Source organism: Acanthaster planci, linkage group LG01 (assembly GCF_054643075.1).
Source record: "Acanthaster planci isolate LZ-2023a linkage group LG01, COTS_SCS, whole genome shotgun sequence".
Classification (NCBI taxonomy): domain Eukaryota; kingdom Metazoa; phylum Echinodermata; class Asteroidea; order Valvatida; family Acanthasteridae; genus Acanthaster; species Acanthaster planci.
Window position 1 is genome coordinate 35,454,483 of NC_141777.1, and position 17,342 is coordinate 35,471,824.

The 17,342-nt window shown below is 42.7% G+C and overlaps 1 protein-coding gene across 1 annotated transcript; it reads right to left on the bottom strand.

Annotated features, from left to right (window-relative positions):
- Positions 1-107: 107 nt before the first annotated feature.
- Positions 108-17,332, bottom strand: cog2 (component of oligomeric golgi complex 2). Its single transcript, XM_022235556.2, has 18 exons — positions 17,134-17,332; positions 15,334-15,495; positions 14,900-14,965; positions 13,697-13,777; positions 13,338-13,450; positions 12,633-12,738; positions 12,156-12,335; positions 9,981-10,102; positions 9,249-9,378; positions 8,825-8,964; positions 6,609-6,676; positions 6,003-6,169; positions 5,125-5,370; positions 4,285-4,360; positions 3,850-3,995; positions 3,221-3,357; positions 1,647-1,824; positions 108-1,184 (listed from the first exon to the last, which is right to left on the bottom strand). Exons 1-18 carry the CDS (start codon positions 17,215-17,217, stop codon positions 1,092-1,094), a joined length of 2,295 nt encoding a protein of 764 aa, XP_022091248.2. The 5' UTR covers positions 17,218-17,332; the 3' UTR covers positions 108-1,091.
- Between the last annotated feature and the right edge of the window lie 10 nt (positions 17,333-17,342).

Here is a 17,342-nt window from a genome sequence, read left to right on the forward strand (position 1 = left end):
GTGAAAACAAGATTGTGTCTCACCTGCTTGGTTTCTTGAAGGAAATGTATTTTTAAATATGTGTATAAATTTTGTAAAGAAATAAAGACTAGTTTTTTTTTAATATATTCTGTCCATTCTCTGTCTACCTGCAGAAAGTATGTTTTATTTCTTGTAAACTTCTGTCCAGTAGGTTTTACATGTAGAAATATAAACTTGCAGTCAATAGACACTTTAATCCACAACAGATCCTTGTACATGTACAAGGGAAAACTAAATTTTGCAGTGCTAAGCTGTGAAATATAAAAATAGGCAGGTGTTTCAATGTTTAAAAGAACATTCACTGGAAATTCTCATCATTTTGAGAAGACATTCATTGATAAAATGCAGGAGTACTTAAGAGAAATTGTAATAGCTGCATAATTCTTTTCTTCAATTTCAGTGGTGATGGATTGGGGGGGGAGAACGTAAGCTTTTATGTTAAGTGTTGAAGAAAAGTTGAAGTTTCCAGTATTTTATTTTGGATTGCAATAAAAAAGAAAATCAGTTTCAATCTCAAATTTTTCATGAGTGTTTTTACTTACTATGTTTTCTATTCCTTAGGGTATTCATGCACATGCAGTATCATTTTGACACTTCAACTGTATGCCAGCTAGCCTGGACAGTATCCTCTCCTTGAGAAATAGTGGCTGGCCTCTACCTCCTTCAAAATTCTCCCAAACTTTCTGATGGATCACATCAGATCAGGCAGGGTTTGGGTTATGTACACCCTCCTCTTTCCCAGTTAAAGGGGCAAAGATATTTAGCAGAACACACTTCTGATCAATTCATTCTCCTTCAAAACAAACCCACCACAGGCCTGAAGTCACAATTTGCCCCAATGGACTATTTCTTCTTCTGATTCGGTTTCAGGTCCCCTAAATTAAAAAAGTGGTTCGGAAATTCCCTTCACAATGGTTATAAGACAAATGGGAAGACTTCTGAGTCCTTGAAGAAACCATTGACTACAAATAACAATTTCAGTTCATCTAGAGTTCTGTGCGGTCCAAGACCGTACTGAGAGGGGCACGGAGGTCGATGATGTCAGTTCATCTAGAGGTTCCAGCACAGTCTCAAGATAGAATGGAGGATACTGATGATGTCACAAGTTCCAGTATTTCCTGGTATGGCTGGATGTCAGCACTTGATACTCCTATCGATTGTATCTGGAAGAAAGAAGTGTTATTACGAGCATTTAATTAAACTACTTTTAAGTAATTTTTTTTGTTCAGGGTATTCATTCAATACGTATGCCAAGCACCAAAAGTAAAGATAAAACCCTGACTTGAAAGAGAAGCATTTTTATCCTTTATGATTTCAATTAAAAAAAATTCAATCTGCAAAAAAATTGGGGGCAATAATGTGGACTTTTTTGTTTGCCAAAGAGTATTTTAATACTTATTATCATAGCATGAGCAAAGACACCATTCACATACTTTATTGACAAAATTGAACACAAAAATTTTATTTAAATCTCACTTTCCTATATTCTATGAAAGGAAAGGCAACGCAGTATTTGACAACCTCTTGCAATTCCTGAAATACAAAGTACCAACAGCTGACAAGGATAATGCTAAATGTCCAAATACATCTGTCAAATCTGCAATTACAAGGAGACAAACTCTAACCTGATCACCAAAGTAGCGTACGTCTAGAGCCAGTTGCAGGCGGATCTTATCATCATCACTGGTACCCTGCTGAGTGGGAGCAGCTGCAGCGTCCGTCTTACGCAGTGCCTTGAGTCGCTTCAGGCTGTCCTCCATCTTTTTGACCGAGGACAGGAGCTCTGAACTGATGGTCAGGTAGCTGAGGAGTCAAGCATCAAGGTTAGCCAATTAGGAGTATTTTAGACTACACACCCATTATTTGATGAGATGTCATTTCTACAATAGCACTACACTCAGGTGTGCATTTTAAAACTTGAGCACGCATACCCTTCACAAGTTACAACAGCCTAGTGGTTAAAGAGGCATATGGTGCGTGTACAACCTGCATGTGAGCACTGTGTTATCACAGGAATGGTTTTATAAGTCCAGTCATCACATCAGTCTACAGCCCTTCAAGATGTCCACAGTGGCAAGGGTTCCGGGTTCTGCACATTATTCTCACTGAAAGCATGCTGAATATTCAACATAAACTACACCCATTCTCGGGTAATGCTTGAAGGTTTGCATGGTGGATATGCAGTAAGGCAGAAAGATTGAGGAGACACCATGTGAATTATTTCTTTTGTGAGTATGTGTGGTTTTGAAAAAGAACCGGTACTCTACATTTCAGACAGTGAGTGCCCTGTCCGTCATCAGGAGACTGTTGGATTCCAACTTGAGTGCTGCTTAAGTATCGGCATCAGCTACATCTGATGTCCTGTCGTGTCCAATGGTTCTCCTATACCCACGGACACTTCCCCCAATCCCAACCTGCTGCACGGGTCTCATACCCCAAGCAGCCTCTACTCCCTAAGGTCCCGCTCAAACGGACACACCTGGCTGAGAAGCCTCAGGTCAACACACACAGAATCCAGACACAGCTCCTGCCTAAACAACTCACATACAGCCAGAATCCCACTCCACCACGCCTCATCCAACACGTATAGTACTTACACAGCATTCAAACTGGAATCCAGCAGTCTTCTGACGACAGACAGAGCATTCACTGTCCAAATCGTTGAATGCCAGCTCTTTTCCAGAACCACACACACTCACAAAAGAGATAATTCACATGGTACACCCATTCTGTTGGAGACTGGTTCAATCGTAATTTGATGTTGCATAAGATCCCGTTGCTGATAATTTATATGCAAAGGCTATGCAGAAAGTCTGAGTAAAGATGTTTGTTCAACACTGAATGCAGAAAATACTCTGGTTAATCAAAAAAGTCCCATTTTTGTAAGAAAACACAGCCTTTGATGAGTAAAAGCAAATAAGAGTCTACATCAAGTAGTAAAGTTAATACACAGCATTTAATCCAGCCTTGGAGCTATAAGGGACCAAAACACAAAGCTCTGTGATGTTTTGGTTAATCACAGCCAAGACAGCCCAAGCAAATGTCCACAAGTTTAACATACATTTTTGGAGCATGCAGAGTGGTTCTGGAGAGGCAAGTGTTTGGTTGCAGGTCTGGAAGGGCTCTAACTACTGGCAAATAAAATGTGCCCTGGGCATGCATTTTGACCTCTATCCATCTTGAGAATCTGACGGCTCACCTTTGACAGATGCTGGTCAGGATGCCTATCAACCACTGGTTTCTCCTCTCTTCCTTCAGCTTGACACCGTGTTCGTCCACAAACAGCTGCAAGGGTTTCAGCGTGTTGCTGACATAAGCTGACGGTTTGTTGGGGAGCTGAGAGAATAGAGATTGTTAGGAGTAAACAAATTTTCCATTACAATACCTCACATATTTACCGTCAAGAGCTTAACCCTCACTGATTCCTTCCCCACTACACGACTGTCACTTATTTTGCTGTTTACCAGGCAAACATAAGAGTCAGCTACACAGGCATATTGAACGGTCACCCAGCTAACCTGGGGTTGGCATGCAATTCACGAAATAACTGTGGAATTGTTGCGTTGGGTCGAAAAAACTGTGCAAACACCACACCTGCACATGAAAAAATGTGTAAATATGTTTTCCTCCATTCAATGATTTCATATATTAGAGGTTTGGTAAAACAAACCTAGCATGGTTTAGTTTGAGTAGCTGGTGGTGCACCCCTGCATTGTGAGTTGACAAACTTGTTTTCCACTGTGTCATATTCGTGCGTACACCATTCAATATGATCAGCTCAACCACAATTCTGTCTCTCAACAAATTTTGGTCTTTGAGGGTACAAACCTCTCTATTGGTTCTCCGGTAAAGACGAGGAATGTCATTGGCTGATTTCAGATGTACAGCACACTGGCTGCAGACGTCCTGGGCAATATGCTCACCGAACGCCTCCTGTCGCCTCGACAGGCTCTGCTGAGACTCCTTAAAGGCATCTGGGTCAGAGGTCACAGAGGATGAATTTTGATTGCACAATGTGAAATGATTCTAAATTTAAGATGACAAATTAAGCTACTGCAACTTTTCCAAATCAAGAAAAAGACTACAGAAAGGCTCAACTTTAATTTGACATTCACATTCATTAAACAACTGGCTGGGTACAACATAATTTCTATGGAGAGAAAAGGTAACGATCCAACCTCTCCTGTAGAAATATAAATGCACCTTCTAAGATAACTACGAAGGATGAACGTGACACCAAAGGATAATACTGGAAGCACCTACCGGAGAGAATGTCAACAGACTTGCAGTTGGCAGCAACTACTCTAGGTAGAATGATGCGGTCATATAGAGTGGGTAACTGAAGGAGAAAAAAAGAAGCAAAAAGAAACTCAAAACCAGTCTCTGGCAGTATGCACAGTAGGGAGACAGCGTACTGGTTGAGCCAATGGTGCATTAGTGGCAAATAAATACTGTGTCAAAAATACAGAGAGTGGCCAAATTGGAAGAACATGAGAAGGCGTGTTGTAAGGGTTGGTTGAAACTTGGAGTGGATTTCAGAATGACGTGAATCTGTTAGGGTACGGAAATCATCACACTTCTTGAAATCACGTCACAGAATCTACATTGCTTCCCTCCACCTGAAATATGAACCAGTCCCACCAAAGAACTTGCTCACAAATTCATTTGTTTGTGAACAAAAAGTTCAAAAAGCTGCATCTCCTCAAAACTAGTCCTTGGTAGTTCACTTAAGCAACCTCGTTTCCAACATAACTTTGCAGCCACATAACTACAAGACCAACCTGAAGGAATAAATTTGACAAGCACTCTGTCAAGTGATGATTTTTTTCTCTACATTTGTATCAAGGAAGATCATAGGGCCAATATAGCCAATAAAAAGTCTATTGGAGTCAGGTCAGGATGATGCAGTGGGACTTTCCTCACTTTCCACCTCCGTGACCCGGGTTCAAATCCTGCCCAGGTCAACATGTGGCTTGAGTTCTCAGTACATGCCTTTCGTGGGCTTTCCCGGGAATGTTTGTCTGGGGCTTTCCTCCAACTGTAAAACTGGCCCCTAGGAAGAACAGCTCATGACCAACAGGTCAATTAAGAATATATAAAAACCTTGCTGCATATGTGATCCACGTCAACGACCAGGCTGACAATCTGGGCGATGGTAACCGGTGGACTAGCAGCAGAGCCTCCAGCTGCAGCTACAGTGGTATTTGTGCCAGCACCAGCAATTGTCACCGTCAGGGCCTTGCCGCTGTCACTCTGGGAGCTAGAGTCACTCGATAAGGCCGATGATGCCCCTGGCTTTGGTGTTTCTGTCTTGGATAAGGGTTCAGACTCCTGCGTGTCTGACGCAACCTGTGGAGGAAAGGTACTTTTTGGAATTTTTCTCTGTTTCGGTCTGTGTAACATCACGTGGGCACTTGTCAGAAACCAAGCACTGGAAAGCAAACAGGGGCACTGAAACATTCCACAGAAAATTGATGACAATGATCATTTTTGAAATCTTACTCCGACTGTTACTCGATTACGATGGGGTCAATCCTAAAGCAAACAAGATGTGCCACCTTGGTCTTAAAACTGACCCCAGCCAGGGTAAGCCAAGAGAAAAGAATCTGACTAAATCCAAACCATGCTATAGCTTGTACTAAAACAAAGCTGTACAACAAGCAAAGTTGGACAAGTTAATGTCTGTAGTGTATTGCTACAAGCACTGCACTGTTATTATAATTATTACACCTCAATGCATAGCAATCACTTCAAACCATTTACACCATACCTGAAGCAACAACCAGATTGGACAGGGTACTCCATTACACAAAGTCTACTTTTCCTGTAAAAAACCTTCACAAAGATTTCAATCGTATTGCTAATCCCTAATAATTGTAATTATCGGAGAGTAGTTAAATTTTGGGTTAAAAGTGACAAAATAGGAGTTTAGACAGGTGGAAAACACCTGTGGTCTGGAACCCTTGACTCAAAGGGCTAACCTGGGAAGTGTAGACATCTTCTATCCACACAGCACAGCGGGACAGCAACTGCAGCGTCAGCTTCCAGAATCGATGGCAGAGTGGCGACAGGTAGACGTCCTGCTGCCAGCAGCGATGGAGACACTGCCACAGAGTCTGGAAGGCATTCAGCTCCAAGTCTGATGTAGCTTCATATGGAAAAAGGAAAAAAGGGGGTCATAATTCAGATATTTAATTATCAAATATTCAAAAAATCAATTTTGAAATTGAATATTCAGAGGTGAAAATCCATAAACCACAAAAAGGGAAAAATTTCATTACTATGTTTTGAAACCGCACTCTAAAAGCATATTCTCAAGGTATGTTGAGTTAACTTAAAGGAGGCATGCCTAACAGTAAGGCCAAAAAATTCCTTTTCATTCATGTTTTTCCTTTTGCACTTAAGAGAAAAAGAAATGCAAGTTAAATACCAAGGTCCACAATCAACTCGAAATTGACTTCTTACCCAAATGTGCCTGATTTGGTTATTCCAAGTCACATTCACACAAAGGGTCTACAATTTTGTGCTGAAAGCAAAGATTTAATTTTTGGGAGGCAGGGGAGTGAGGAAATTTGTTATTGCCACACCTTCTTGAGCTTGTGTGTCGAAAGGAGTGATGAGGGCTGTCTCCAAAGAACCAGCGATCTCCTGGAATCTGTGATGAGATTATACGAAAGCAGGAATGAAATATTTTGGTCTCTTGGAACAATTCTTAACTATTGGGGATGAGCAAATAACTGTGTACTTTTTGGTTGTATGTACTTCAGTAATGAATCTTAAATAATTATATCTTCATGTTTCAATCTAGTCACTAACAGCGCGTTCCCACTTGAATTGGGAAAAGGTGGATCTTGATCCAGCATTTTGGTGTGATTGTTATCTTACCGCAACGAAACCACAAGTCGCCTTTCCACTTACGCTTGATCCACCTTTTCGCACGAACATGTCAAGCCCGAAAGGTCATTGAGTTCGGTATTGCGCATGTGCTAGCTAGCTGAGCGCACGCTGTGTGGCAGTGTTGCATGCTGGGACAAGTCACATTGCATGCGTGTGACCCTTGCGGTGTTTTGGGTGCGGAGTTCTACTAACATAACGACCTAGAATCGGACCGAATGTTCAGCCTAGTACGTTGCCTCTTCAAACTTTGCTTCCGTTTTCGATACTCTGTTACACACTGCAGGCTATACAGTGGAACGCCGCTATACCGACCGCCGCTATACCGAACGCCACTATACCAACCGCCGCTATACCAAACGCTGCTATACCGAACGCTGCTATACCGAACGCCGCTATACCGAACGCCGCTATACCGAACGCCGCTATACCGAACATTCTGCTGTACCCAACATCGTCCTTGGCTCCCAATGATTTGTGCACAGAACCGCCTACCGAACACTATTCAGTTCCCGAACATCAACATGATAAAAACAGTTGGTGTGTTTTTCTGTTGGAAAGTGACAAGTGGCCATTATTTCCCCAAGGATTAGAAGGGAAAGCCACTAGTTGTTAGCAGTATTGAATAGACATTGGTTTTGCGACTCCACATGATCGGGTGCAAAACCGCACGTACGCACACCGTGGCATTGCACTAACAATAGTCTAAAGAGGGCGCTGCTGATACACAAATCAACCGAGATTAACCACGGCATACATACATCAGAGATCGATCCTGAGCAGTAGCTTCGTGACTTTTAGGATAAACTTGATATCAATTTTGTGACTCAAGATTAAATAAAAAACAAAAATAATTAACAGATACATTTCTAGAAACCTTAAACTTGAATGTAACGGCAGAACTTCACAAAACCAGCAAACTATAGTATCACAAGAGAGTGCACTTCAGTTAGACAAGAGAGGGCGCTATTCAACATGGCATTGAAACGTTCGCTATACCGAAAGACCGCTGTCCCGAACATTCTGTGTGGACCCCGTCGTGCTCGTTATAGCAGCATTCCACTGCACTCTAATACGGAATTAGTTTTTGATGGAGAGCAAGTGAAATCAAACAAATGAAAAAGGTTAAGAAACGGACGAATGCACAACGAAAATTATGAAAGGGCAAGGCACACATCGCAGCATGCATGCATGGTGAAACATTTTGCTAGCCTGCAGTTCAGCAGTTGTTTATTGTGCATGCTGTGCACGTTAAAAATTTTCACATGAGCTACACACCAAAAAACATATTTCTTTGTTCATCAGACTGCAAAAGTTTCGCGCCACTCGTGCACGGACAGATGTTGACAGGTCAAATTCTGGATTAGATCCACCTTTTGCGTTCCAATCTGATCGTCATCCGACATTTGCAGCATCTGATCCACCAATTAGGGCATCTGGTCCCGTAATTTGGCAAAAGGTAGATGAGATCCGCCAATTGGTGGATCAAGTGGGAACGCAATGTAAAGTGCAAGGAATGAGGAAGCAACCTAGTGGCATGACAAAGAACACAGGCTTCTGAGAAAATGGGTAGAAGCACATGAGAATGTCACAGGCCACGTGTGTCGTAAGCAATGTGTGTCATAGGCCATGTGTGTCATAGGTCATGTGTGTCATAGGCCATGTATGTAGTTGGCCACTGGCTATGTGAATCCTATAGACCATGCGTGACACAGGCAGTGTGTCACAGGCCTCATGTGTCACTGGCCATGTCAAAGGACTTGGCTATGACCAATAATAACGAATCAGCCTCATGAAGCCACCAACTTGCGGCTAATTCCATTTCTGACAGAAACGTGAGTCATTGTCAGCTGTAGCCAAGTGATCTGCAGCCAATGTCAGATACTGCAACAACCATGGCATCTCTCACCTGAGCTGGAAGTAGACAGGCAGGCTCCACTTGGTCATGAAGGAGTGAAAGCTGGGATGGGCCCGCAGTCTTTTCACACTGGCCTGGGAACCACACTGGAGCTCAAAGCGTTCCACAAAATCCATGGTGGCCAGGTATTTCTGCAGGAGAGGGAACGGGAGTAATCAGGAACGTTACTCACAGACAGTGGACCACAGGCTGTGCTTGGAATAGAAATTCTGGAAATGATGAAAAGCAAATGTTGACAACAACCACCTAAAATACCACAAACTTGAAACTGGTGCCCATGAGTCATAGCAAGAGTAGAATATACATCAATTATTTAAATATTGATAAGAATAAGACTCCAAGAATGTTAGCTTGAGCTAAGCTCATGGGTGTGGTGTCGGCTCTGTGCAAAGGATCTTACTGACGTCATACTAACCTCATGAAAGGTCGATGGGTTCCCTGCTGCAAATATGGACGTTGTTCGCGTTTCCAGACTGCTGGCTATCTCGGGCCAGACCGCGTTGACCAGAAAGTCGTACCCTCTAACAACATCCTGGCCACTGGAACTAGAAAGGTTAGAAGCATAAGAGGTTAAAAGTTTGAAGGAAAGCCTTGAGATTACTATGGAAAACAAGGATCTATGTTTAAGTCTAAGATGTCCCACTCGACCTTCAATAATTCACCATCTGATATTCAGTAACGTATTCCATATACAGATGTAACATATACATGTAAAACCAAGGCCATTTAAGTAAGAACTTCAATTTGTATTACACAGACCTTTTTCAAATACATTCTGGTCACAATTAACAACTTTCTTAAATCCTCCAGGTTAGTGGCCATTGTTGCAAGCTAGGAACTGTTGCCAAAGTCCACATTCTTTGTTTCAGTATTTTCTACTGAAAATATCTGTGTTTTGTGTGATTCATGTGACAAGAAAATTTACCCCCGGGTTTTGCTGGCAAAAAAATTCAGTGCATGTTTGTGGCCATCTGACCTGCATTCATTTATCTCACTGTAATCTTTAAAGAATTGTATGCACACACAAAACAGAAAAATGATAGACCTACGTAAGTACTGTACCGTGTGCATAGTTTTGAACGAGGATTTAGCATAAAACAAGTGGATATGAAATATTAGATGACCATGTCTTCTACTGAACACCCACCTGGTCATTGGTGAAGTGACCTGTCTGATTAATCTACAGTGCTTTGGAATGAAGTCTAAGACACGAACATAGAGACCTTTTAAACCCTGGGGCTGGTTCTGAAGGGACCTCGCGTGAATCACCTACAGGGAGAAATCAGCCATTATCATTGGTGAAATGAAAGGTTAGCCACTCTGGCCCAGCAAGTATATGGAGTTGATATTTGAGCATACATTCAGCTTGAAAACTGCTCAGGATGACTCACACTAAGGTCAAATGTTACGGCTGCCGCTGCAAGTTTTGCATATTCCTAAGAAAGTTACTGGTTAGTAACTGCAGCCACTTCCCATGATGCAGGCTGAAGTCACATGTTATGGCTGCGGCTGCAAGTTGTGCATGTTCCTAAGAAAGTTACAGGTTGGTGACTGCAGCCACTTCCCATGGTGCAGGCTGAGGTCAAATGTTATGGCTGCGGCTGCAAGTTGTACATGTTCCTAAGAAAGTTACTGGTTAGTAACTGCAGCCACTTCCCATGATTCAGGCTGAGGTCAAATGTTATGGCTGTGGCTACTGAACATCGCTCATCTTGAAGAAAGTTACACATGGTCTTCATACAATCTTAGGGCATGCTTTGTGACATTCATCTACTCTGTGCATAAACACTGGTGACAAATAAAGAGGCTAATAGTGACAACTGATTGCCACTGGTGCCCTGCACCCAACCTCCATGCAAACAGAGTACAGATTTGCAAAATTACTAAAGCCAGATCAAGGTGAACAAGCATGTGCACACCATACGCAGCCCCAACAGAAGTTGCCGCTTGTTGATGATGTTCCTTCTCTTGCTCAAATCCGTAGTTCATATCTTTGATGAACTACTCGTATTGAGTACATGGAAAACATAGGCTGTAAACATAAGAGAGAGGAAATAGTGCTTATGCTATCCCAACCCACCTCATCCACAGGAGAGGTAACCTACGCTAATGCAATCCCTACCCACCTCATCCACAGGAGAGGTAACCTATGCTAATGCAATCCCTACCCACCTCATCCACAGGAGAGGTAACCTATGCTAATGCAATCCCTACCCACCTCATCCACAGGAGAGGTAACCTATGCTAATGCAATCCCTACCCATCTCATCCACAGGAGAGGTAACCTATGCTAATGCAATCCCTACCCACCTCATCCACAGGAGAGGTAACCTATGATAATGCAATCCCTACCCACCTCATCCACAGGAGAGGTAACCTATGATAATGCAATCCCTACCCACCTCATCCACAGGAGAGGTAACCTATGATAATGCAATCCCTACCCACCTCATCCACAGGAGATGTAACCTATGCTAATGCAATCCCTACCCACCTCATCCATAGGAGAGGTAACCTACGCTAATGCAATCCCTACCCACCTCATCCATAGGAGAGGTAACCTATGATAATGCAATCCCTACCCACCTCATCCATAGGAGAGGTAACCTATGATAATGCAATCCCTACCCACCTCATCCACAGGAGAGGTAACCTATGCTAATGCAATCCCTACCCACCTCATCCATAGGAGAGGTAACCTATGATAATGCAATCCCTACCCACCTCATCCACAGGAGAGGTAACCTATGCTAATGCAATCCCTACCCACCTCATCCACAGGAGATGTAACCTATGATAATGCAATCCCTTCCCACCTCATCCACAGGAGAGGTAACCTATGATAATGCAATCCCTACCCACCTCATCCATAGGAGAGGTAACCTATGATAATGCAATCCCTACCCACCTCATCCACAGGAGAGGTAACCTATGATAATGCAATCCCTACCCACCTCATCCATAGGAGAGGTAACCTATGATAATGCAATCCCTACCCATCTCATCAAGAGAGGTAACCTATGATAATGCAATCCCTACCCACCTCATCCACAGGAGAGGTAACCTATGATAATGCAATCCCTACCCACCTCATCCATAGGAGAGGTAACCTATGCTAATGCAATCCCTACCCACCTCATCCATAGGAGAGGTAACCTATGCTAATGCAATCCCTACCCACCTCATCCATAGGAGAGGTAACCTATGCACATGCAATCCCTACCCACCTCATCCACGGGAGAAGTAACCTATGCTAATGCAATCCCAACCCATCTCATCAAGAGAGGTAACCCTAACCCATGCTAAACCAAACCCAACTCACCTCATCCATGTACGGCCTGACTGCAATCTTCCTAAACAGAGCCTCCACGTCTCTCATCTTGTCGATGGTAGCGTAGGTTCGTAGACACTGTTTGAGGATGTCCTTCTGTCCTGTCTCCAGGCCCTCCTGGAAGGACTTCTCCAAGCTGTGCTGCAAGGTGACAGTGATGGCTGCTATCCTCTGTCACCAGGAGAAAAAAGGTAGACAAAAAAATGTCCTGAAGATGCGATATTTCCAGTGCTGTTGGTGGCCGGGAAGCCATGCAGGACTTGAAACTAACTTGCAAATTGTTCTGTTTACAAATCTGAACAGTTTTTTGTCCTGTAATATGTAAGCACAATATAGATAAAATTGACATAATGCAGGCCATCTGCTCCACCGAATGACAAAGTCTGATTTATGATACTATACTAGGGACATCATATTCTGTAGTACTAACTAGGAAGCCGTGCTCATTATTTGGACTTCTTGACTCACCGGCCGGATTTTCTCCACGAGGGGTAGTCCCTTGCTCTGAGTTACATAGTACTGAAGCTGGTTGAATTCAGATGCCACTCGTTCTATCTGCTGACCAGACAGTTCTCTGGCAAATGAACAAGTTATTAATAATGTAGGCAAATGCAACAAAGGCCTCCTCTGGATTCTTGTAGCCTGCCTAATGTTGAGCCATATGTGGCACTTAATAATGAACACTTCATGTTCAACACTGTCTACTTTCACCTGTCTGCCGAAGCCACAGTGGACATTGGGACTAATGCTTTTGAAATGGGACCCCAGTGGCCATGAATATATTGTTGCCACCTGTTCGCCCAAGCCACCTGTATATTTTTGGCACCAGCTTATCGTCACAGCCTTGGTGGCCTTCTGGTTAAAGTAACCTTTTGTTTAAAGTAGCCAACTAGCCATCATAGCCAGTTTTCATTGCTCAGCACTCATGCAATGAGTGTCACTGGCATCTTAATGTATAATGCATCACACAATTGCAACCTCAGGGTGGTAACAGCAAAATAAACCTGCATCCTGAACATAGTAAGGTGTATGTGAAATCATTTTGAAATCAGGGGATTGAGGACTGTTAGGGTTAACCAATTATACACACTGTGCATATCAGTAAGATTTTCAACACTACAGTGTATTTGGCAGCAAAGCTAAATGCAAGGAGGACTTTGCAATGAGGCTTACATGCTATCCTCTCCATCCTCCCCGTCCACTGTCGTTGAGGACCCTGCAATCTTCAAGATGCTCTCCATCTTCTCCACTGACTTGGTGATGTTGATCAACCTCTGAAGAACTGCCTGAAGGGCAAGAGTAAATGGAACAATCTAGGACACTGGGCGCTTTCTTTTGCCAATAGAACCGGTGCCTGACACTAGTTTATGAGAATCCTTAGAATCCTTTTTGGCTCATCTGAAAAAACATTACAATGTTACTTCTTCCTTGTGATTTGTTCGATCATTTGGAAAAAGTAAAGTATTGAGAACAACTGGCCTTTCAGGAATTCAGGCATGGAACTTTACATAGGATAATTGTTGGGAATGTACCTTTTTCTCTCGTAATCTTGCACGGGCGGCCATCTTCTCCTCAACAACCCTGATAGCATCATCCATGGCCTGTCGGACAGTCTGCAGTAAAAGTCCACCAACAAAGACAGCCGTACATTTTCAGAGGTGCATAGTGAAATGGGGTGTTTGTGAGTACGGGGTCAGGGCAATACATTCCATGGGCAAACTTGTCAAATTTGGCAACAGAACCTATTCTTGGGCAAGACAGTTCACTATAATTTCATGTAATTCTCTCTGCTTTGGAATGAACGGGAACCTGTGGGAACACATTTCAAGACAGCATGGGCCAAAACAGATCTGCCGTGGAAATGATATATTTTTGCCACAACACTGTGCAATGATTCATGACGAACAGAGAAAGCTTTTAGCGAAAAATTAAGGCTGTGGTTTTTCTCAAACTCAGAACTGATGGTGATACCCGCATATTCACAGTGGCTGAGTTTGGGCAGCCTTGTTCTTGTATGTTCATGAAGGCTGGCCACTCGAACACCAGGAACATACAACTGGTTTCGCTGGAAATTAGTGGCAAAATTCAACAAATCGGTGTCCATGTTAATGTTAATTTTGAGCAGTTCCCATTGTCTCCGACTTTGTAAGCCATCTCCCCATTTGGAAACTCTTCGAAAATCAAATACCACCAGTCTTTCCGTGTGTTCCTGTAAACCCTGACGAGGAGGTGGTGTGTGAAGAGAACAGTGTTCTTGAGTCATGTTCCAGCCATTCGAGGGCGAGAACAAGAAACCCATGTCAAGAACAGGCCGCCCGAACTCGACCAATGAGAGTACCTGTACATTACAACCAACTCAACAAATTATGTGCCCCAAGACTCCAATGCCCTCAGATTTATGAATACGTTTTGGCGTGAAGATGATCACGAAACAGTTACATATAGTTGACCTGGAAAGATACCTGTATCAAAACATCCCACCCCTTGATCTGGGATTTAATCTTGACTCCGCCTCTCCCCGGTCCTTCAAAATCCACCGGGAGGTTTGGAAGGATCTTGAAGGATTGAGGAGGATAGATCCCAGTCATTACAACTTTACACAGGGTTTGATACACCATGAAAGTTATATACCTGGCATTTAGTACTGGTTTAATGAACAGTAGGGAGTTTTAGGAGGATTGGGGAGGACTCCGGGCAAGGACATCTGGAGAGTCGGGGTGAAGGTTTCTACTCACCAGGACTTCCTCCTTGAACTGACCGAGTGGAATAGAGAGATTACCAATTGCTTTGTCCAACCCAACCTGTTAAAAAAGGTCAAAATTAAAAGACTCTCATTCATATGACATGTATGTCATTTCAGAGAGCAACATGTACACATGGCTCCAGTCAGTGTTGTAGTTGGGTCGATCATAAGTCTCTTTCACAAGTCTTTCCACAAGTCCAGTCACAAGTCTTTTCACAAGACCAGCTGCAAGTAGCAGGGTAGGCCAACAACAATGGTGTCCATTTGTCACAGTCATAGCTTGTGATTTGACTAGTGGCTAGATGGTGTGTGATCGACTTGCGATGGACTTGCAGGGACTTGTAATGAGCTTGACCAAAACACTCTTTGCAATATAGTATTCTAGATGTTGTTGGTTGCAAAACCTGAGTTTTGCACTGCACGCACAAGGTTGGAAGACAAGTTGACAAAATCTGCATAGTCCTTGTTGATGAGTTCCACCATGGCATTTTTGAGGGATTTGAAGTAAATGTGCAGGTCCTCTCGAAGCGTCTCCAGCTGGACCCGACGCCGGCAATCTGCTACAAAGGCATCAACGTCAAATGAATCCTGGCAAAAAAAACCATTGAATAAAAATTTAAGAAACTCACAAATAAAAAAATCACTCTTAAAAATTTAGTAGTAATACTAGTCCAGATGATCTTGGTATTTACTGTATGTGATAGAAAGGTCAGATTCTTATGATAGTGGTCCAAACTATTCAAAGCAGTAAAGATAATAAAGATATTGGGTGACAAAAAGATGGAAAAATGAAGATGAGCTAGATTAGAAGACTCACAATCGTATGAACATATTCAATTGCCTGTCTCCCCATAGTTGATTTTTTTCTTTTTTTCAACACATTCATGAACAATGTTCATGAACGTGAAGAAATTTTACTTTAATATCCAAACCAAAGTCAGTTCAGGACAGCAAAATCTTCAGAACTATCCAGTTGTTCTCAGAATTATGGAAATTCTTGGCACACTTCACTTTCAAGACTTTCATCAGGAAATCTTCATGCAATAAAGGGGAAGAAAGTTCTGGTTTTCTGCATTAGATGTTCTTGGCACTGTACGGCAACTCAAAGTGTTCATGAGTGGGCCCACTTTCAGCCAAATTTTCACCGTTTTTCCAAAATAAATCTGGAAATAACAGATTGTGCTGAGCATTTATACAATTCTGAACATAACTGTATGGTGACATTTTCAAAGATCTTGGAGGTTCCTGACCAATTTTTTTAGGGGTATTAAAGTAAAATCTTTCCCATTTAAATATGTCACACATTGATAAAGAGCCATTCAGATCTGATCATGTTATGGCCAACTGATTGTTCTCTCCTCTAACCCTGGTGCTAAGGCTTAATCAGCTAAGATAAGCAAAGAAATAGGCCAAATAGCCATGACCACATAGTCATCAGGTCCCTAATTTCACTACCTATTGTCAAGTCTGATTCATTTTCACAGTACACAGTAAGTGATAAAATAAGGGACCTGGTGACTATACAGTTACAGACATTACAACTACAGACTACGTGCATTTGAAGACATTTTGAAAAAATGACTCCTCAAAGGTTGGGAGATAAGCCTTATTGCTAATACCGCATGAGTGATTTCGCGCAATGGTAGGAAGGCCCACAATGCCTTTCTACCATTGTGCAAAATCACCCATGTTGTATTAGCAATGGCTTAGGCCTATAGGACTAATTTGTCCACATGGGTCTGGATCTGTGTAAGTGATCCCATCACTGGTTCATTCCATCCATTAGCTGGTGTAAATGAACGAACGACGGATCACTGATCGTGATCCTGATCCATGTGAAACAAACTGGCCCAAAGACATGATAAATGCATCCTCAATTTTTTTTTTAATACATCATAGGTCGAGGGGCCTATGTTGTTTGGGACATGTCAAGGGTTTAAAATGAAAGACATCTCTGGCGATCGGTTGAGGGGGTGCATTGAACCCCTCCCAGCCCAAGGAAAAAAGTTAGCATGGCGAGTCCAAGACTACAATTCCTCCATCATGTCCATGGTCGATCGTGGACGTGCATGATGACGATGGACATGACGATGATGGATGCACCGAGCACCGCTGCTCGCTAGAAACTACATGTAGCTCTACTGAGTGGAGCGTTAGTACACCTACATGTATTCCTCTTTTACGATTTTGGACGGGATCATGACGCTAGCTAGAAACCAAGCCTACCTTCATAAACTCTTCCTTATCAAAACAAAGAGGGGATGCCGAGCTCGGCACTGGCATCAACTTGAAGCTGGCACCTGCACTCATATCGGCAAATTTTTAGCAACAGTATCAATCTAGAAATGCAAGGAAAACATGATTTCCGGTTTCCTAGCAAGGCCCGGCAGCTAGCTGGCATCAAACTCAATTCCACGTCCACGACTCTACTAACT